The 21,336-nt window shown below is 48.7% G+C and overlaps 1 protein-coding gene and 1 non-coding gene across 2 annotated transcripts in view; both read right to left on the minus strand.

Annotated features, from left to right (window-relative positions):
- The window catches only part of LOC138969668 (uncharacterized), an 87,514-nt gene that overhangs the window by 1,453 nt on the left and 64,725 nt on the right, over positions 1-21,336 (minus strand). Inside the window, exons 37-40 of the mRNA XM_070342526.1 lie at positions 14,411-14,609; positions 13,428-13,635; positions 11,193-11,493; positions 10,598-10,815 (exon numbers count right to left, since the gene is read on the minus strand). Coding sequence (XP_070198627.1) covers positions 10,598-10,815; positions 11,193-11,493; positions 13,428-13,635; positions 14,411-14,609 — 926 coding nt within the window. The remainder of the gene's footprint in view (positions 1-10,597; positions 10,816-11,192; positions 11,494-13,427; positions 13,636-14,410; positions 14,610-21,336) is intronic.
- LOC138969950 (5S ribosomal RNA) lies at positions 20,534-20,652 on the minus strand. The gene has a single exon (XR_011456737.1). It is a non-coding gene; the product is annotated as a 5S ribosomal RNA (ribosomal RNA).

The raw sequence follows: 21,336 nt of genomic DNA on the forward strand, positions 1-21,336 counted from the left end.
CATAAAGCTCCACTTTTCACATGATGTTCTTAAAAACATCCGACAGCTACTGACCTCGCTAATATTTTCCTAATACTTTGCCTGTGATTATTTCAAAATGTGTTAAAACAAGTCTGAAATAAATGTGAGAAATCAATCGGACAAACTTGATAAAATAGAAATTTCAATATGATGACATGCCAAGAAACATATAAACGAAGGTTGGGTAATTGAATGGAATGTTCGTAAATAGCAGATTGTGAACTCTTTGAAACAGAGCTTACATATCACTTAACATGCACATTTTTCAGAGTACGATCACTTTTACCTCTTCTGATGCCATTTTTGAGAATGGGGGTAATGGTACGTTTGGCAGGTCGGTGTAAATATGACACGGTCAATTGTTTTAATTTGTTTATATGTGATTGTGCAGACTTTGCGCGGCATTGTGTCATTTTTTGGGGTTAAAATCGAGCGAATGCTCCAGGAAATATGTGACCCTCCACCACGAAATGAGTCGCATGTTACCTCGCGCGGTTCTGCGCTAGACTTAATATAAGTCCGGGGAGTGTCTGGTAACAGTGTGAGGATCACCTTAGTCACAGGCTTATAACTCAAACAGTTTTTGCTCTTTTCTAAAACGGTTTGCACCATTGGATAGAGCATACAAAACTCTTTAGGAAAATGAAAAAATATGAAAATCATGCAAAGGTGACATGCGACTCATTCCGATCCGTGGTGGAGGGTCACATTATGTTGATGCGATTCAAGAAACTGATATAATTTTAAACTACGAAAACGTCATGAAATTACGCTTTTTACAGGCATATCGTAAAGACAGTAACAGTAATTCAAATACAAGCACACCATCATAACTTCTTCTTCTTCGGCGTTCCATCACAACAAACGTAAACCAGGGATTTATAACACTTCCAAAATAGGTTATGTGATTGTTATTGATTGGACAGAAACCCCATGGAATAACCCAACCCTCGTTTATCTGATTCTTGGCATGTAATCATATTCAAAAATCTGTATCATAAGGTCTGTCCGATTGATTTCTCTCATTTTGTCATACTTTTGGTTTTGTTGGCAAAAATGAGGGATTCGAAGCCTTCTAAAAAAAAACATTTTCAATATGCATTCAACGAACCAGCCATAGTTTGAAAACGATATCCATGACTGTTTCTTTTTTCCACATGCGCATATCTTCCAAACGTAAACCACAATGTTCCGTTTACGATTTTTTTTCCTCTCTCTCTACAGGTTACATTTCCATTAAAATTACTTTTTAATTCAACAACAATTTCTTTTAAAGTACAGTCAATGTGGGGAATGGAGGGGGTGGGGGAGAGAGTAAAGTACAGTCAATGTGGGGAATGGAGGGGGTGGGGGAGAGAGTAAAGTACAGTCAATGTGGGGAATGGAGGGGGTGGGGGAGAGAGTAAAGTACAGTCAATGTGGGGAATGGAGGGGGTGGGGGAGAGAGTAAAGTACAGTCAATGTGGGGAATGGAGGGGGTGGGGGAGAGAGTAAAGTACAGTCAATGTGGGGAATGGAGGGGGTGGGGGAGAGAGTACAGTCAATGTGGGGAATGGAGGGGGTGGGGGAGAGAGTAAAGTACAGTCAATGTGGGGAATGGAGGGGGTGGGGGATGGAGGGGGTGGGGGAGAGAGTAAAGTACAGTCAATGTGGGGAGTGGAGGGGGTGGGGGAGAGAGTAAAGTACAGTCAATGTGGGGAATGGAGGGGGTGGGGGAGAGAGTAAAGTACAGTCAATGTGGGGAATGGAGGGGGTGGGGGAGAGAGTAAAGTACAGTCAATGTGGGGAATGGAGGGGGTGGGGGAGAGAGTAAAGTACAGTCAATGTGGGGAATGGAGGGGGTGGGGGAGAGAGTACAGTCAATGTGGGGAATGGAGGGGGTGGGGGAGAGAGTAAAGTACAGTCAATGTGGGGAATGGAGGGGGTGGGGGAGAGAGTAAAGTACAGTCAATGTGGGGAATGGAGGGGGTGGGGGAGAGAGTAAAGTACAGTCAATGTGGGGAATGGAGGGGGTGGGGGAGAGAGTAAAGTACAGTCAATGTGGGGAATGGAGGGGGTGGGGGAGAGAGAAAAGTACAGTCAATGTGGGGAATGGAGGGGGTGGGGGATGGAGGGGGTGGGGGAGAGAGTACAGTCAATGTGGGGAATGGAGGGGGTGGGGGAGAGAGTAAAGTACAGTCAATGTGGGGAATGGAGGGGGTGGGGGAGAGAGTAAAGTACAGTCAATGTGGGGAATGGAGGGGGTGGGGGAGAGAGTAAAGTACAGTCAATGTGGGGAATGGAGGGGGTGGGGGAGAGAGTAAAGTACAGTCAATGTGGGGAATGGAGGGGGTGGGGGAGAGAGTAAAGTACAGTCAATGTGGGGAATGGAGGGGGTGGGGGATGGAGGGGGTGGGGGAGAGAGTAAAGTACAGTCAATGTGGGGAATGGAGGGGGTGGGGGAGAGAGTAAAGTACAGTCAATGTGGGGAATGGAGGGGGTGGGGGATGGAGGGGGTGGGGGAGAGAGTAAAGTACAGTCAATGTGGGGGATGGAGGGGGTGGGGGAGAGAGTAAAGTACAGTCAATGTGGGGAATGGAGGGGGTGGGGGAGAGAGAAAAGTACAGTCAATGTGGGGAATGGAGGGGGTGGGGGAGAGAGTAAAGTACAGTCAATGTGGGGAATGGAGGGGGTGGGGGAGAGAGAAAAGTACAGTCAATGTGGGGAATGGAGGGGGTGGGGGAGAGAGTAAAGTACAGTCAATGTGGGGAATGGAGGGGGTGGGGGAGAGAGTAAAGTACAGTCAATGTGGGGAATGGAGGGGGTGGGGGAGAGAGAAAAGTACAGTCAATGTGGGGAATGGAGGGGGTGGGGGAGAGAGTAAAGTACAGTCAATGTGGGGGATGGAGGGGGTGGGGGAGAGAGTACAGTCAATGTGGGGAATGGAGGGGGTGGGGGAGAGAGTAAAGTACAGTCAATGTGGGGAATGGAGGGGGTGGGGGAGAGAGTAAAGTACAGTCAATGTGGGGAATGGAGGGGGTGGGGGATGGAGGGGGTGGGGGAGAGAGTAAAGTACAGTCAATGTGGGGAATGGAGGGGGTGGGGGATGGAGGGGGTGGGGGAGAGAGTAAAGTACAGTCAATGTGGGGAATGGAGGGGGTGGGGGAGAGAGTAAAGTACAGTCAATGTGGGGAATGGAGGGGGTGGGGGAGAGAGTAAAGTACAGTCAATGTGGGGAATGGAGGGGGTGGGGGATGGAGGGGGTGGGGGAGAGAGTAAAGTACAGTCAATGTGGGGAATGGAGGGGGTGGGGGATGGAGGGGGTGGGGGAGAGAGTAAAGTACAGTCAATGTGGGGAATGGAGGGGGTGGGGGAGAGAGTAAAGTACAGTCAATGTGGGGAATGGAGGGGGTGGGGGATGGAGGGGGTGGGGGAGAGAGTAAAGTACAGTCAATGTGGGGGATGGAGGGGGTGGGGGAGAGAGTAAAGTACAGTCAATGTGGGGAATGGAGGGGGTGGGGGAGAGAGAAAAGTACAGTCAATGTGGGGAATGGAGGGGGTGGGGGAGAGAGTAAAGTACAGTCAATGTGGGGAATGGAGGGGGTGGGGGAGAGAGAAAAGTACAGTCAATGTGGGGAATGGAGGGGGTGGGGGAGAGAGTAAAGTACAGTCAATGTGGGGAATGGAGGGGGTGGGGGAGAGAGTACAGTCAATGTGGGGAATGGAGGGGGTGGGGGAGAGAGTAAAGTACAGTCAATGTGGGGAATGGAGGGGGTGGGGGAGAGAGTACAGTCAATGTGGGGAATGGAGGGGGTGGGGGAGAGAGTAAAGTACAGTCAATGTGGGGAATGGAGGGGGTGGGGGAGAGAGAAAAGTACAGTCAATGTGGGGAATGGAGGGGGTGGGGGAGAGAGTAAAGTACAGTCAATGTGGGGAATGGAGGGGGTGGGGGAGAGAGTAAAGTACAGTCAATGTGGGGAATGGAGGGGGTGGGGGAGAGAGTAAAGTACAGTCAATGTGGGGAATGGAGGGGGTGGGGGAGAGAGAAAAGTACAGTCAATGTGGGGAATGGAGGGGGTGGGGGAGAGAGTAAAGTACAGTCAATGTGGGGAATGGAGGGGGTGGGGGAGAGAGTAAAGTACAGTCAATGTGGGGAATGGAGGGGGTGGGGGAGAGAGTAAAGTACAGTCAATGTGGGGAATGGAGGGGGTGGGGGAGAGAGTAAAGTACAGTCAATGTGGGGAATGGAGGGGGTGGGGGATGGAGGGGGTGGGGGAGAGAGTAAAGTACAGTCAATGTGGGGAATGGAGGGGGTGGGGGAGAGAGTAAAGTACAGTCAATGTGGGGAATGGAGGGGGTGGGGGAGAGAGTAAAGTACAGTCAATGTGGGGAGTGGAGGGGGTGGGGGAGAGAGTAAAGTACAGTCAATGTGGGGAGTGGAGGGGGTTGGGAATGGAGGGGGTGGGGGAGAGAGCACAGAAAAGCAGAAGGATAAATTTAAAGAGAGAGGGGCGTGAGGAAAGTTAGCGGAACTCTTCTTTTAAGACACTCTATGTATGCCTGTTAAAACGGTAAGGCCCCCCCCCAAAAATTGTCTGTTTCTGGTAACATGGCTAAAAAAAATAGGGTAGGTAGGTAGGGAATTTTTTTTTTTTTTTTTTTAATTTTTTTTATTTTTTATTTTTTATTTTTTTTTTTACCCCAAATGTAGACCAATAAAACTAACTTTAAAAATTGCGCAAAGAGACTGGATTCACTATACATAGAGACAAGACACTCAACACATTTACAAATCTGTGACAAAGACTGAAAGAGTATGACATGTTTTTCTTTGTTTACCTGGTCTGATATTTCCATGATGAAACAGAAAAGAAGACTTAAGACATCTTACATCTTGAGCTTGGACAAATGGGAATTTTAGTAGAAGGCTGGGGCCTCAGTAGCACAGTTGGGAGTGCATTGAACTTGTGATCCTTGGTTCGTGGGTTCAAATTTGGGAAAGGGACCAAGTCCTAATTTTGAGTTTGGAAAAAAAAAGTTTAGGGTCGGCGCCGAAATTTAGGGTCGGTCGGGTGACCAGAAACAGCCAATTTTTTTGGGCCTAACTGTGCGTGAAAACGATGCCCCCTGGTTAACATCAGACATATTGAAATTACGGAATAAGAAAAGAGTTGTTCATACAATAGCAGCTCGTTTGGATACACCCGATGCTTGGGAAACCTTTCGCAATATCCGCAACGATTACACAGATGCTATACGAACCCGGAAATTAGAATATTTAAAAGAAATTGACGGTCGAGTATCAGAAATGAATAAATTCGGGACAAAAAGTTGGTGGAAATTAGTTAAATCGTTCTTGGCGAAAAGAGGTTCAAACGCTGACGAAATTCCACCCTTAATATTTGATGGCGTAACACATTATGGAAATGAAGACAAGAAGGGCAAAGCCCATACGACTCACGTGCTTGACCTTGACCTTTACATGACCTTGACCTTCAGGGTCAAGGTCAAATAACTAAACCTAGCAATGACATCATACACTAAGAACTGCTTTACACATTTTTCCTACCAAAATACATGTGACCTTGACCCAAGGTCAAGGTCATCCAAGGTCATGCAAAACAAAGCTGTTAATTCAAGACATAGGAAGTACAATGGTGCTTATTGGCTCTTTCTACCATGAGATATGGTCACTTTTAGTGGTTCACTACCTTATTTTGGTCACATTTCATAAGGGTCAAAGTGACCTTGACCTTGATCATATGTGACCAAATGTGTCTCATGATGAAAGCATAACATGTGCCCCACATAATTTTTAAGTTTGAAACAGTTATCTTCCATAGTTCAGGGTCAAGGTCACTTCAAAATATGTATACAATCCAACTTTGTAGAGCTCCTGTGACCTTGACCTTGAAGCAAGGTAAACCAAACTGGTATCAAACGATGGGGCTTACTTTGCCCTATATATCATATATAGGTGAGGTATTCAATCTCAAAAACTTCAGAGAAAATGGGAAAAATGTGAAAAGTAGCTGTTTTTTAGACAACATTTATGGCCCCTGCGACCTTGACCTTGAAGCAAGGTCAAGATGCTATGTATGTTTTTTGGGGTCTTGTCATCATACACCATCTTGCCAAATTTGGTACTGATAGACTGAATAGTGTCCAAGAAATATCCAACGTTAAAGTTTTCCGGCCGGCCGGACGGACGGACGGACGGACGACTCGGGTGAGTACATAGACTCACTTTTGCTTCGCATGTGAGTCAAAAAAGCAACACTCTTCAATAATTTCTTTGTTGAACAGTCAAAATTACCAGATGATGTTGACAACGTTCCTGACGTTGACAGATTAGATAGTGTCTTGGACGATGTGATCCTACGTACTCAGGAAGTAGAAACAGTTTTAATAAACCTTGATAAAACAAAAGCCGCTGGTCCCGACCAGGTGCACAACAGAATTTTGATATCTAGTGCCAGGCACATCTCAGAAGCTTTAACCGTCTTGTTTAACAGATCTCTCCAGGAAGGCAGGTTTCCAATGGAATGGAAAAAAGCCCATGTATCACCGATTTTTAGAAAAGGAGATAAAACTGATTGTTCAAATTATCGACCCATTTCTCTCCTAAGCTGTATCGGAAAGGTGTTTGAAAAATGTGTCCAGTCACGAGTATTTGAATACTTAACTCTCAACAGAATTCTTACGCCTTACCAGTCTGGATTCATACCAAAAGATTCCACCACACACCAGTTAATTTCTTTGTATAATGACTTGTGTAAATCTCTAGACAATAATATTCCTACTCAAGCCGTATTTTTGACATATCTAAAGCGTTTGATAAAGTATGGCACAAGGGCATCATTAGGAAACTGGAAGCAATCGGAATACATGGACGGCTCTTAATCTGGTTCCAAGATTACCTCTCTGGGCGTAAACAGGCAGTTGTTTTAAAAGGAAATAAGTCTCAGCAGGAGTCCCACAAGGATCAGTATTAGGCCCTACGTTGTTCCTCGTTTATATTAACGATATAGTGAAAAATATTGAATCTGTTATCAAATTATTCGCTGATGACACAAGTATGTATTTATCCATTGAAAATCCTATTCTCAGAGCCGAGATTTTAAATTCAGACCTGAGTAAAATTTTTGAATGGGCAAAAAAATGGAAAGTTCTCTTCAATCAAACTAAAACCGAATTATTAAATTTAGGCAGACAACAGAATCCGGATTTTACTGAATTAAAGTTTGGCGATAACACATTACAAGATGTAGAAAAGCACAAGCACCTAGGTGTAATCGTTCAAAATAATTGTAAATGGGAGTCCCAAACAAAATCTATCGTAGCCAAATGCCGCTTATTGATTTCTTGTCTGCGCTCATACAAATATAGATTAAGCAGAAAATCCCTAGAGAACATGTATAAATCATTCATATTGCCAAGTATTGATTACGCAGACGTTGTATGGGATAATTGCACTGCCGGATTGGCAGATGAATTAGAAGGTCTTCACTTAGATGCAATACGAATTATTATTGGAGCAGTTCGAGGAACAAGTCACCGAAAATTATATCAAGAATCGGGTTTTACTACACTCTCCGAACGACGCAAACGCCATAAATTAATATTATTTTATAAGATTGTTCATTACAAAGTTCCCCCTTATTTAAGTGCTGAACTCCCACCTCTCGTATCTGCAGAAAACCCGTATCACAGGAGACGCCCATTAGAACGCAAGATTCCATCGTATAAAACAGAATTGTGTAAATCATCGTTTTTCCCATCAACAACACATCTATGGAATGCCTTGCCTGATGAAATCAAACTTATCGAATCCATAAGCCAATTTAAAAGATACCTAACTGCTATATAACGATCCAGTTGTGCCACCTTATTTTTATATTGGGGAACGACAGGTCCAAGTGATTCACAGTAAATTAAGGTTAGGCCTGACCGATTTAAACCAGCACCTAGTCGATAGGCATTTGAGCAATAATCCAGCGTGTGCCCTCAATACGATAGAGACCAAACCAGAACAATAAGTACTCTCCCCACTGATCAGATTACGTTATCAACACTCTTATTTGGTGATGCAAGTTTGTCAAAAGAACTAAATGAATCTGTTTTTGATAAAGTCCAGGAATATATTATTTCAACTGGCCGACTTGGGGCAAAACGAATTTGAGTGCAGTATGCCCCATTCATTATAGATAATTTAAGTCTAAATTTAATTAAGAAGTTATAGCGATTGTTATTGTGATGTATACTTATGTACTCTCTCTCTCTCTCTCTCTCTCTCTCTCTCTCTCTCTCTCTCTCTCTCTCTCTCTCTCTCTCTCTCTCTCTCTCTCTCTCTCGCTTACTCTCTCTCTCTCTCTCTCCCTCTCCTTTCCTCTCTCTCTTTCCCTTTTATATTCTTTGTCCATTCTATTGTCGTGTCCTGTCTCCATTATGCCTTTGCTTTTTGTCAAATATGTTTATATTAACAGCTATTGTGTTTTCAGCGTAGCAATAGGGTCCGATATTTAGACGAGACAAGTATAATGCGACGAGTCGAAGACGAGTCGCATTATACTTGTTCGAGTCTAAATATCGGACCCTATTGCTACGCTGAAAACATAATAGCGATTATATAGCTGTTATGACCTTGATTTGTTGTGTTGTTCCAAACTTACAAAATGACAGTTTTTGCGTCGATGCGTTGATCTCAGGTTTTGATAGCAGACAAACTTCTTACGCGCATCATGTTCGCGCAGACATGCACACCGCTACACGCTTTCTGACTTTGGAAGAAAAACTGACTCCAAGTGCATTCGATTTCACAACACAGTTGTTGAAACAGCTTTTTAAGTTGTCAGTGTATGCTGTTGTCGATAGAAACATCGCCGCGTGGTACAGATGTGTAAACCGGAACCATGCGTCGGCCATTTTTCTCAATATGCTTTTGGATATTGAGAAAAATGGCCGACTTCGGCAGCAATATGCTTTGATGATGAGGAGAGACCATCCAATCACAGCCCCCGAATTCCCCCACGTGTTCATCAGAATAGCTATGAATGTTTGCACATTTTGTTTGTTTCTCGTTTGTTTTGGTTTAAACAGTATTTGTCGAAGTCTCGTCGCAAGTTATCGTAATCCACATTTTTAAATTCTCCCGTTAGGGTCACCACCATAAGCTTGAGCTTGTTGATGATCCGTAACATGTATCATGTTCAAATACATATGAATTGTTGAATAAACACTGTTTAAACCAAGACACTCTAAGTCTCCCTCGCTTTGAAGGCCCTGTTATCTTCCAATATCCGATCATAATCTCTGTAAATTTACCCCTATTTTCAAACCCCCTCCCTAGGGCGGGGATGTAGCTCAGTCGGTAGCGCGCTGGATTTGTATCCAGTTGGCCGCTGTCAGCGTGAGTTCGTCCCCACGTTCGGCGAGAAATTTATTTCTCAGAGTCAACTTTGTGTGCAGACTCTCCTCGGTGTCCGAACACCCCCGTGTGTACACGCAAGCACAAGACCAAGTGCGCACGAAAAAGATCCTGTAATCCATGTCAGAGTTCGGTGGGTTATAGAAACACGAAAATACCCAGCATGCTTCCGAAAACGGCGTATGGTTGCCTAAATGGCGGGGTAAAAACGGTCATACACGTAAAAGCCGTGGGAGTTTCAGCCCATGAACGAACAAACAAACAAACAAACAAACCCCCTCTCTTTAAAGTCCTGATTTTCTCAGATTTTGAGAGGTCTCACAATGGGAATTCCACGCTACCACCATTCGGTCTTCACTGTGCAACAGAACACTGTACTCTAACCCAATCGCAGCCTTACCACGTGAATATCATACCCTCATCACAGTTTCATGTGTAAATTGGTGTTTGGAATTTCAACTTCTTTAGTGTTTCTGTTTTAGTGTAAATTGGTAGTGTTTTTTGTGTTTTTATGTGTGTTTGTCGTCCAAAGGACATATTGTAAGAAAAGGCCGTTCCTTAATCTTCACCCCTGTAAAATAAAGTTCAGTTTCACTTACTGGCGAACGCCAAGCTCTAAATTGGTGTTTGAATGTTAACTTCTATAGTGTTTCTGTTTTAGTGTAAGTTGGTAGTGTTTTTTGTGTGTTGTGTGTGTGTGTGTGTGTGTGTGTGTGTGTGTGTGTGTGTGTGTGTGTGTGTGTGTGTGTGTGTGTGTGAGTGTATGTGTGTGTGAGTGTGAGTGTGTGTGTGTGTGTGTGTGTGTGTGTGTGTGTGTGTGTGTGTGTGTGTGTGTGTGTCGTCACAAGGACATAATTATTGTAAACATTTTTTTTTTGAAAAAGACCCTTCTTTAAAAACTCATTGTCTCCCAAGTACGGATATATCCGTACCCACTCATATGACTCTCTCTGACCAGGTACGGATATATCTGCTCAGACTGTTGGTTTCAGTAGGCTTCCTCAGCGTAACGTCGATCTAACGCCTGCATTTCAGCGTGTTGATACACAGGTTCTACTCAGTTACTAGAATTCTGAGTGACCTGCTGCAGCACAGCTGGTCTCGGCTAAAAAAAACTAGGTCAACATAGGTGGGGTAGAAAGTGTCAAAATAAAGTTCAGTTTCACTTACTGGCGAACGCCAAGCTCTTTGCGACGCCGCCAGATCTGGAAGGCCCCCGAGCCGCCATACTTGGCGTAGAACTGCCACTCGGAGACGTAGCCGTCCGTTGGGATGTAGGAGCTGTTGCTGTCAGCCATGTACACGTTGACCGCGGCTCCGACTGACCCTCTCCCGAATAGAGGAACCTGGCTGGTGACCATGTTGCGATTGGCATGCACTGTATCGTTCTGTTCACACACAGAGAATCAATCAATTTGGTTAAAAATGAGGTCGTCACAGTGCCGCTTCAACTTTTACTAAAAGCTGGATACGACGTCATCAAAGACATTTATAAAAAATAAAAATAAAATGAAGAAAAAAATGTCTGGGGGTATCATCGGGAAGAATGTGCATGTACGGTTTCATGAATATCTGTCCAGTAGTTTTCTTAGAATCGAATATTGACTTACAGACCAACGAAACACGGTTAACTGTAGATAGTAAAGCATCAGTAATTCATCATTTTGAGAATACAGAAAAAAAGCAGAAACCTTTTTCCCAGTAAATCTACAGACCAACGAAGCACGGTTTACAGTTAAAACACAGGACAAAAATTAAACCTCACCGGGTAAATGACGGCCTTGAAAGAGAATACCCGACAGCTGACATCACTGCTGAACTCCTGGGCCTTCAGTGGCGAGAAATCTCCGTAGTCTTTCGAGTTCGACGACCAGATTACGCCGTAGCCCCCAGGCTGAGTGTTCTTGTCACACCAGTCATAGCGCACGTTGCCTCTGGGGCTAACTCCTTCCCACAGTCCGATTATGTCTCCGGGTTGCACGTGAATCCAGTCTCCTTCATCCACGTCGTAAGTCTCCAGACCTTGACCTCGGGTCATGACCTGGTTTTGACCCCTCAGATCAAAACTGAAAGAAAGACGCCATTTTGGTGGTGTTGTTTGAGATAATATATTATAAGAAAAAGTACATCATCAAAAAACAAGAATGGTCAGTTGTTATGTTGTCGAACCAAAACAATCACAAAACCGTCCACCCAATGGTCCGTAAAGTGGACAGACAGACAGACAAACAGACAGACAGACAGACAGACAGACAGACCAACAGACAGTCAGGCAGACAGACAGACAGACAAACAGACAGACAGACAGACAGACAGACAGACAGACAGACAGACAGACACACACACTTATGGCACAGATAACAAACGTAGCTTCGAAAGGGTTGCTGATTCTCAGTCTCTGGCTAGAATGATGGTCATAGTTAATGGTCAGAGTTAAAACATCTGACAGCGATGGTCAAATCGTCCCCCCGATCGCCCGGGGTGAGTACAAAATCCGCCGGGCTAATAGAAACCGCCTAGCAACTCGCCCGGCTGGCCAGTGAAAACTCTGGTCAAATGCAACACTTTTGGTTGTACTGTCGAGTTTCAACGCCATTTAAACCCTGATGCAGCAACTGTGGTATGTACCGGGCCAGCGACATTTCTGGCGGGCTAGTGACTTTCTTGAATTTACTCGCCCGGCTGTCGAGTTAAAGTTTTGAGATTTGGCCATCCCTGTCTGACCATCATTCTCGCCAGAAACTAGGTTTCCGAACACCCCCATGTACACACATGCGCACGATAAAGATCCCAAGGCAAGCTCACGTCCAAAGTCTCGGTACTTGCAAAACACGAATACACGCTTGCAGGAGAAAGGAATTGGACAGCGCAAGTTTTGTCGCTGCACGCTATCCCCAGCAGCACAAATTTCCTTGAAAAATTCCTCATTGGACAATAAGACGTACCAAGACAAAATATCAATACACAAATGTTGACAGGAAGGCATTGAGGATCACCCGAGATCTTCCGCCAGCAGGGATGGGTCTCCACGCCTGTAAGACGGCAGAGCAAGGCGTGCGTTTAGTTTTTTAAATCACAAATTGAGAGGTTTTGAGAGCAGCACATAGAGATTCCTCAAGCCACAATACACAATATTCATTTGAATATATTGACATGAAGTTAATATCACCTGAAGCTTCCCCCAGCAGGATTGGGTATCCAGACGTGGAAGATGTTCCAGCTGAGCGTGCTTTATGCATGGTAGCTCAAAACACATTCTTATTTTGTTGTTGTTGACAAATTCAGAAGTTTTGAGAGCAGCTTAAAGATCGAGTCATCAAAACAACCACACACAATTTTTTGGGAGAAATGTCTTAAAGATCACCTGAAGCTTCCGCCAGCAGGGTTGGTTCTCTACACCTGGAAGATATTCCAGCTGAGCGTGCATTATGCATGGACAAATTTAGAAGTTTTGAGAGCAGCTTAGAGATCGAGTCATCAAAACAACCACACACAAATGTTTTGAGAAATGTCTTAAAGATCACCTGAAGCTTCCGCCAGCAGGGTTGGTTCTCTACACCTGGAATATATTCCAGCTGAGCGTGCATTATGCATGGACAAATTTAGAAGTTTTGAGAGCAGCTTAGAGATCGAGTCATCAAAACAACAACACAAACATGTTCCGAGAAATGTCTTAAAGATCACCTGAAGCTTCCGCCAGCAGGGTTGGTTCTCTACACCTGGAATATATTCCAGCTGAGCGTGCATTATGCATGGACAAATTTAGAAGTTTTGAGAGCAGCTTAGAGATCGAGTCATCAAAACAACCACACACAAATGTTTTGAGAAATGTCTTAAAGATCACCTGAAGCTTCCGCCAGCAGGGTTGGTTCTCTACACCTGGAATATATTCCAGCTGAGCGTGCATTATGCATGGACAAATTTAGAAGTTTTGAGAGCAGCTTAGAGATCGAGTCATCAAAACAACAACACAAACATGTTCCGAGAAATTGTGGATCACCTGAAGCTTCCGCCAGCAGGGTTGGGTCTCCACACCTGGAAGATGGTCCAGCCAGGGGTGGAGCTGAAGAATTTCCACACCTTGATGACGCCATAGCGCGTGATGCTCAGCTGGGACCCCGTGCTCGTGTAGCCGTAGCCAGAGCTCGTGGACTGCGCGCGCTGCACGAGCTCTACGTCATTGCTGTCTTGTACCATTGTATTGGGATCTGGACTTGGAAACGGGTCATGTACAGAGAGGGAAAAGGTGGTGGTGGAGGAGTGAGGAAGAGAGGAGTGAGGAAGAGAGAGAGAGAGAGAGAGAGAGAGAGAGAGAGAGAGAGAGAGAGAGAGAGAGAGAGAGAGAGAACACAACTGCGGTGTGTGTGTGTGTGTGTGTGTGTGTGTGTGTGTGTGTGTGTGTGTGTGTGTGTGTGTGTGTGTGTGTGTGTGTGTGTGTGTGTGTGTGTATTTTTCTGCATTCTGTAAATTTCTTTATCTTTTTATCTTTTAAGTTGTCTACTTTTTATTTTATTTTTCTGCATTTCTTTATTCATCCATCATTTCATTCATTCGTTAATATATATTTATTCGTGCATTTTTTTATTTTTTTATTTATTATGGTGAGCTTATATAGCGCGAACCACAATGTGCTCTCCGCGCTTTACATATTAATTTCTGCCGTGTGAAATGGAATTTTTTACAGACAGACAGACAAACAAACATTTTTTTACACACAATATATAACGCATTCACATCGACCAGCAAACCTCAAGCCTGTTAGGCGAGCATTCACCTTTCACGGCCTTTATTCCAAGTCACACGGGTATTTGATGGACATTTTTATCTATGCCTATACAATTTTGCCAGGAAAGACCCTTTTGTCAATCGTGGGATCTTTAACGTGCACACCAATCATTCATTTATTTATGTCTTGTAATCCACGTAACCTGTTCTCTACACGACGTAAAATAGAAGGAAATTCACGAAGGCCATTTCACTCACCAGTGCACTCGGGCAAATCACCAATGAAGCTGCCATCTTGTCCACATACCAAAAGAAGCTTCCCCTTGGTCAAGTCATAACCGCTCTGGCATGCCAAGCGAACGAGTGATCCACGCTTCACTGAAGCTTGTCCCTGGGGGCTGATAAGCTCAACTCCAGGGTTGAAGGCAATTGTAAGGCTTCTTTTTAAGCCTACTGTCTATATGATACTTACCGAGACAGTACTATTCTTGCACATTATCTATTATAGGCCGAAAAAATTGGACAAAACGCTGAGTGGGTACAATTATCTCCCATAACCATGCGCCACCGTGGATCCCAAGCACTGTCCGAGTGCTTCCCCCTTACAGGATGTAGGTGGCGCGTCCTCTTTCTTTATGAGCTGCAGACCCTCAAAAAGCCCATAACATATCAAGAGGGGAGGCGGGAGGGAAACTCTAATAGTACTGTCTCGGTAAGTATCATATAGACAGTAGGCTTAAAAAGAAGCCTTACAGTCAATATAACACTTACCTCGACAGTACTATTCTTGCACAGAATACCAGAGTGGTGTGAGGGTGATATGTAGAGTATTAAACTCCTTAATCAAAATCACTTAAATCCAAGGATTAAGATACCCAGGCAATTTTCGAACAGTACTACCGTAAAAGAAAATATACCCAAGAAACATATCTTAGACTGACGTGACCATGCTGGCAACCACTGCTGTGTGGTGAACTCAATGTCAAAGTCCAGGCCACTCAAAGCTTGAATACCACTGAGTCTACGGCAAGTGGCTAAAGCGATGAGGAACAATTAGTCTTAAAAATCAGCAACTTGATACTGATGCCTGCCAGGGGTTCAAACTCATTGCTACGCAGGAGTTTGAGGACCAGAAAGACATCCCCCTTGGGAAATGAAACCCGAGGTTTAGACACCGCTGCATTGCTAATACCCGAAAGGACATTAGCGATGAGGGAGGACCTGATCAAGTGTTCAGATCTGCGACCAGTAGCGGCCGCAATCGTGGAAGCGATGGCAGATCTGTATCCAAGAAGAGTCTTAGAAGAAAGACTCTTCTTTTGATACACTTCCACCAGGAAGTTGGCCAAGTCCTGTGTTGAGGGATAAAGCGGCTTTATCCCCTTGGACAAGGCGAAGTTGGCCCAAGCTCTCCAGCGTAAGTCGTAGAGCTGATTAGTTGATCGCCTCTTAGCGTTCAAGGAAAACTCTACTGAACTCTTGTGCAATCCTAGTGCAAGCAGTTTGGAGCGCACAAGAGCCATGCGGTCAAGCACAGACTCTCTGGACGTGGATGAGGGAGGCATGATCGAGGCTGGAGCAGACCTCCCCCGTCCAGATCCAGAGGTAGAGGGTCTACGTGGGTGAGACCGCGAAGATCTGGAAACCACGGAGCTGTTGGCCAGTAAGGCGCGACCAAAATCAGTCTTGGTCGTTCCTGCAGATATTTTGCCAGCACCCTCGGAATCAGAGATGTCGGGGGATAGGCGTAAGCATCGAGGAGCCTCCACAAGAGAGTGAATGCGTCCAAGTGGAACGCATTCATGTCTCGAAAGGGGCTGACGTACCTGGGAAGCCGAGCGCTGAATCGAGTTGCGAACCTATCGATCAGAGGACGGTCCCACCTTGCCCACAGACGCTGTAGAACGTTGTGAGCGATGGTCCATTCTGTGGAGAGAACCTGATCGCCCCGACTGAGAATGTCGGCCAGGGCGTTCAGTTTCCCCGGAACGAACTGGACTGACATCCGGACCTGATTGGTCTGGCACCAGAGCAGAATCTCCTCCGCCAACAGGGAGAGGGACCGAGAATTGGTGCCCCCCTGGTGGCGAAGGTAAGCTAAGCATGTGGTGTTGTTGTCCCCGTTGAAAATCAGAGGGGCCAAGGACAGGCCGAATGGGAGGGCCCGAAACTCGAACACTGTGCCCTCCCAAACGAACCGGAGCAGATGTCGGTACCCCGGGGCCACCAGGATGTGGAAGTAAGCATCCTGGAGGTCCCAGACATGGCCCAATCGTTTGGCCGGATGGCCAACCGGACCGACGAAGGGGTTTCCATCTTGAACTTGCACCTGTGAAGGTACAAGTTCAAGGTGGAGAGGTCCAACACCGGCCTGAACCGGCCGTCCTTTTTGGGGACGGTGAACAGGCGGGAGCAGAACCCCGGAGAAGGCTGAGAAAGGGGGTAGACCGCCTTCTTCTCGACCAACGAGTTCACCTCGTCCTGAAGAGCCTGCCATCTGGCAGGGTCTCGAGGAGGGGGGAACATCCAGGTTAGAGCGGACAATGGAGGTTGTGACGACAGCGGTAGAGAAAACCCCGACCACACCACCCTCAAGAAAAACTGGTTGGAGACCAGTCTGCCCCACATGCCGCGGGCCCGAAAAAGGGAACCGACGGACGAAAGAGGGGCAACTTGAGGGGGCGTCAACGTAGGGCCGGGACTCACTGAAAATTCTGCTGGCGGGCAGGCGCAGGCTTGCGACCACCCCCCCTGGTGGTGCTGCTTCCCCTTACCTGTCTGAGCACCCTTCGTCTTGCTTGGGAACGCAACAGGCGCCTAAGAGGAGGAAGAAGGAGGCAGTGAAACTGGCTTCTTCTTCTTCTTCTGAGGCTGGGAGTGACTGTAGCACTTCTCTTACTCCCCGCCGCCGTCGCCGAAGCAGCGAGGCCAACCATCAGAGAATCAGTGTTCCTCTGGCGTGTGGACTCCACCACAGAACGAACAGTGTCCGGATGAAAGAGGGAAGAAGGCTGAGGAAACGTGTTCCTCAGACTCTTCCTCATATCCGGAGGCACTATAGAAGTAGGCAGAAAATGATCAAGGAACAGGGCCAATAAAGTGGACCCGTGTTCCAATGGCCAATTCTGCCGCAGACGTCACGCACGATCGCACGGCATGCAAAGCCCGATCCACTCGAACCGTGTCAAGGACCCGAGTGGAATCGGACTCTGCCCGATCGGGAGGGTCCAACAGTGTGGACAGCGTGCTCATCCATGTCAAGGCCTGTGATTGGGCCTCGACTGTGGAAGAAACGGTGGCCTCAAGATTGTGGAACGAAGCAGAGCTCAGTTCCACCTTCTTGACCGAAGGCACCTCCCCAACGAACACATCACCGTCAGCCCCACCCTAAACACTCGAAGTCTGGAAAGGGAGAGTTCGAGAGTCAAAGGGAAAAGGGAGGGACGAAACAGATTGGACACGAGGAAACAGTGGAGGTGCGCCTCCCGAAGGAAAGCATGGCACTGAACCCGCGTCCTCCCGAGGAACATAGGTCGCGTTAGCACGTGAATCTGTACTCCTCAGGCGATGTGCTGCCGCTTCCACCGTGGCACTAAGACTAGGGTGGAACGCGAATTGCCGGCGGACGGATCGTTCATAAAACGAGCCGCCGGCAGACGCGGCGTGAGCCTCCCGCGCCCGGGCCGAAGCGGACTCAAAGGACGAGAGGGCGTCTCAGGGAAGGACGTCCTGAAACTGTTCAAACGTCCTTCTAGTTGTGCGAGGACGAGCCTCCTGCCTCTCGTCCTCAGACCCCGGGTCCAGGTCCCGTGTGTCAACACTAGACGACAGACGCTTAAGAGAGGCATCCGTGACGTCAAGAAGCCGCGTGATGTCTGTCATGTACTGTTGGAAAGTACGAAGCATAGCTTCGGAAGTTCCATCAGAAACCGGCAAGGGTAGAGGATCAGTGTTAACCTCAGGGCGACCCTGATCCTCCTCCCTATCGTCCTCCGACTCACTCTCCTCTTCACTTCCCGACAACTCCTCAAAAGCAGGAGTGTAGGGAGCTTGAGGGGGAAGAGCCGAAAGCGATGAAGCAGGCTGTGAAGAAACGCCCACAGAAGCAAGAGGCCGCGAAGACCCCTGCCCCAAAGACGAAACGTCTCCAGCAGCCGAAGGGGGAGAAAAACAACAACCCTGCGACTGTTGGGTCAGCCCAGCCAACGAACCCCCGCCATTTATAGACTGAACAGGAACCCATCGGGTCTGATCAGAAAAGAAATGGTCCGGTCCGGTCGGGGGTGCCGATCCGGTCCGGTAGGGTGGTCCGGTGTTCCGGTCCGGTGCCGGACCATCCGGAGGTCCCGTTCGGCACCGAACCATCGTACCCACAGAAGTGTTCGGGTGGTTAGGTCCGGACGTGGACATACCGTACCATCCGGACCCGTGGTCCGGTATGGTCCGGTTCGGTGCCAGACCATCCAGACCAACAGAGGTGGTCGGGTGGTCCGGCACCGGGCCATCCGGACCCGTAGGTCCGATACCATCCGGAGGTCCTGTTCGGCACCGAACCATCCGTACGCACAGAAGTGTTCGGGTGGCTCGGTCCGGGCGTGGACGTACCGTACCATCCGGACCCGTAGGTCCGGTTCGGTGCCAGACCATCCGGACCAACAGAGGTGGTCGGGTGGTCCGGACCGGTCCGGTAGGGTGGTCCGGTCCGGTGTTCCGGTCCGGTCCCGTACCATCCGGAGGTCCCGTTCGGCACCGAACCATCCGTACCCACAGAAGTGTTCGGGTGGTTCGGTCCGGACGTGGACACACCGCACCATCCGGACCCGTAAGTCCGGTGGTCCGGTGCCAGACCATCCGGACCAACAGAGGTGGTCGGGTGGTCCGGTCCGGACCGGACCACCGGTCCAGTACCGGACCATCCAGACCCGTAGGTCCGGTCCGGTCCCGTACCATCCGGAGGTCCCGTTCGGCACCGAACCACCCGTACCCACAGAAGTGTTCGGGTGGCTCGGTCCGGACGTGGACATACTGTACCATCCGGACCCGTAGGTCCGGTTCGGTGCCAGACCATCCGGACCAACAGAGGTGGTCGGGTGGTCCGGACCGATCCGATAGGGTGGTCCGATGTTCCGGTCCTGTGGTCCGGTCCCGTACCATCCGGAGGTCCCGTACGGCACCGAACCATCCGTACCCACAGAAGTGTTCGGGTGGTTCGGTCCGGACGTGGACCTACCGTACCATCCGGACCCGTAGGTCCGGTGATCCGGTATGGTCCGGTTCGGTGACAGACCATCCGGACCAACAGAGGTGGTCGGGTGGTCCGGTTCGGACCGGACCACTGGTCCGGTACCGGACCATCCGAACCCGTAGGTTCGGTCCGGTCCCGTAGCATCCGGAGGTCCCGTTCGGTACCGAACCATCCGTACCCACAGAAGTGTTCGGGTGGCTCGGTCGGACGTGGACATACCGTACCATCCGGACCCGTAGGTCCGGCATGGTCCGGTTCGGTGCCAGACCACCCGGACCAACAGAGGTGGTCGAGTGGTCCGGCCCCGACCGGACCACTGGTCCGGTACCGTACCATCCGGACCCATAGGTCCGGTGGTCCGGTGTGTTCCGGTTCGGTGCCAGAGCACCCAGACCAACAGAGGTGGTCGGGTGGTCCGGCCCCGACCGAACCACTGGTCCCGTACTGTACCATCCGGACCCGTAGGTCCGGGGGTCCGGCAAGGGCCAGAGGTACTGTCCCGCACCGGACCCTAAGGTCCGGTACGGTCCCGTACCATGGGTCCCGTCCGGACCAAACCCGGAGGTCAAGTCCAGTCGGGACCCGTGGGTCCGGTTCGATCCCGACCCGTAAGCCTGGAACGTTCCGGACCCTTGGTCCGGACCATCCGTCACCCGAACACCAGACGCTAAGGAATGGCGTGGGGTCAAGACGGTCCGGTCGGAGGTGTCGGTCTGAGCAACAGAAACAATGTTCCCGTCGCCCTGACCATTCGACAGAAGTACCACGTTCTGTCGAACACCTCCACGTCCAGTAACTAGTCGGCCGGAGCGTCTTAACAAGAGGGACAGCCACCAGTCACACGGACGTCAGAGGGAACCGTAGTAGCAGTGGTCGTAGGCACGAAGCCTGAAACCCCTGCCCCCACAGGACCGCCCTGAACGGGGTCAATTCGCATCCCAACCCCAGCGGGGAGGGAATTCAGAGACCCCGTCATCTCCTCCGATCTCCCCCCCCCAAGAGGCCGAAACTACTGTCGAAACAGCAGCAGACGACCCAGCGAGGGAGTTCAGAGGAGGACCCGTGTCCCTCCTGGCTTCCACAGCGGTGGAAACCGAGGAGGGCACAGGAGAGGCACCGGAAAAGGAAGATTTTAATGCCAACTGCACCCGGTGTTCCCAGGCGGTCACCCATCCAAGTACTAACCGGGCCCGACGTTGCTTAACTTCGGTGGTCGGACGAGAACCGGTGTTTTCAACGTGGTATGGCCGTTGGCTGTCAAAACCTGAGTCTCTCCAGTAGCCCCTAGATCGGATTCACCAACCCCCAAAGAGGGTTGGGAATCGACCTGCCCCCGGATTCGAGCCAGGGAGGAGAAGGAAACCTTCCCCCCAGGCTTGAAACCGGGAGGAGCTGAAGCCTGAGACTGAGGGCCGGACAACGGCGTCGAAGGGGGGGAAGCCTGTTCCACTGAAGGAGAAGGAGAAAGAAGCTTTTTCTTTCCCCTCGACCTTCCCCGAACCTTCGACGGCGCAGCCCCGCCCGAAGTCCCAGGCTCAAGCCCAGCCTGTTTGAGCAAGCTCGCATTGAGCTTGCTCAAACAGGCTTTCTCCGCCCTCCCTCGCCGCAAACGCAAAGCGTTTGGGGAGGGAGAGTCGGAGCGCCGAAAGATCCCCTTCTCCGTGCGTAAAACATAACGCTGGGCGCCCGGAGAAGGGTTGCCCCCGGCAGACTCTGGTTCCGTAGAACCAGAGCCCAAAACAGGACGAGACATCCTACCTCGCCCTGTACGTACCCTTAAAGACCGAGAATTAACAAAATTCAAAGAAAATTTAGGTCAATACTCAAGTGAATGCGGCGAAACGAGAAGCAGACGACCGGTCACCACGAAGTAGGACGGGAGGCACGCCGAGTCCGCCACACAAAAACGGAGGCACAAGTTGAAGGAAACACAACGTAG

This window comes from Littorina saxatilis, linkage group LG6 (assembly GCF_037325665.1).
Source record: "Littorina saxatilis isolate snail1 linkage group LG6, US_GU_Lsax_2.0, whole genome shotgun sequence".
Classification (NCBI taxonomy): Eukaryota; Metazoa; Mollusca; class Gastropoda; order Littorinimorpha; family Littorinidae; genus Littorina; species Littorina saxatilis.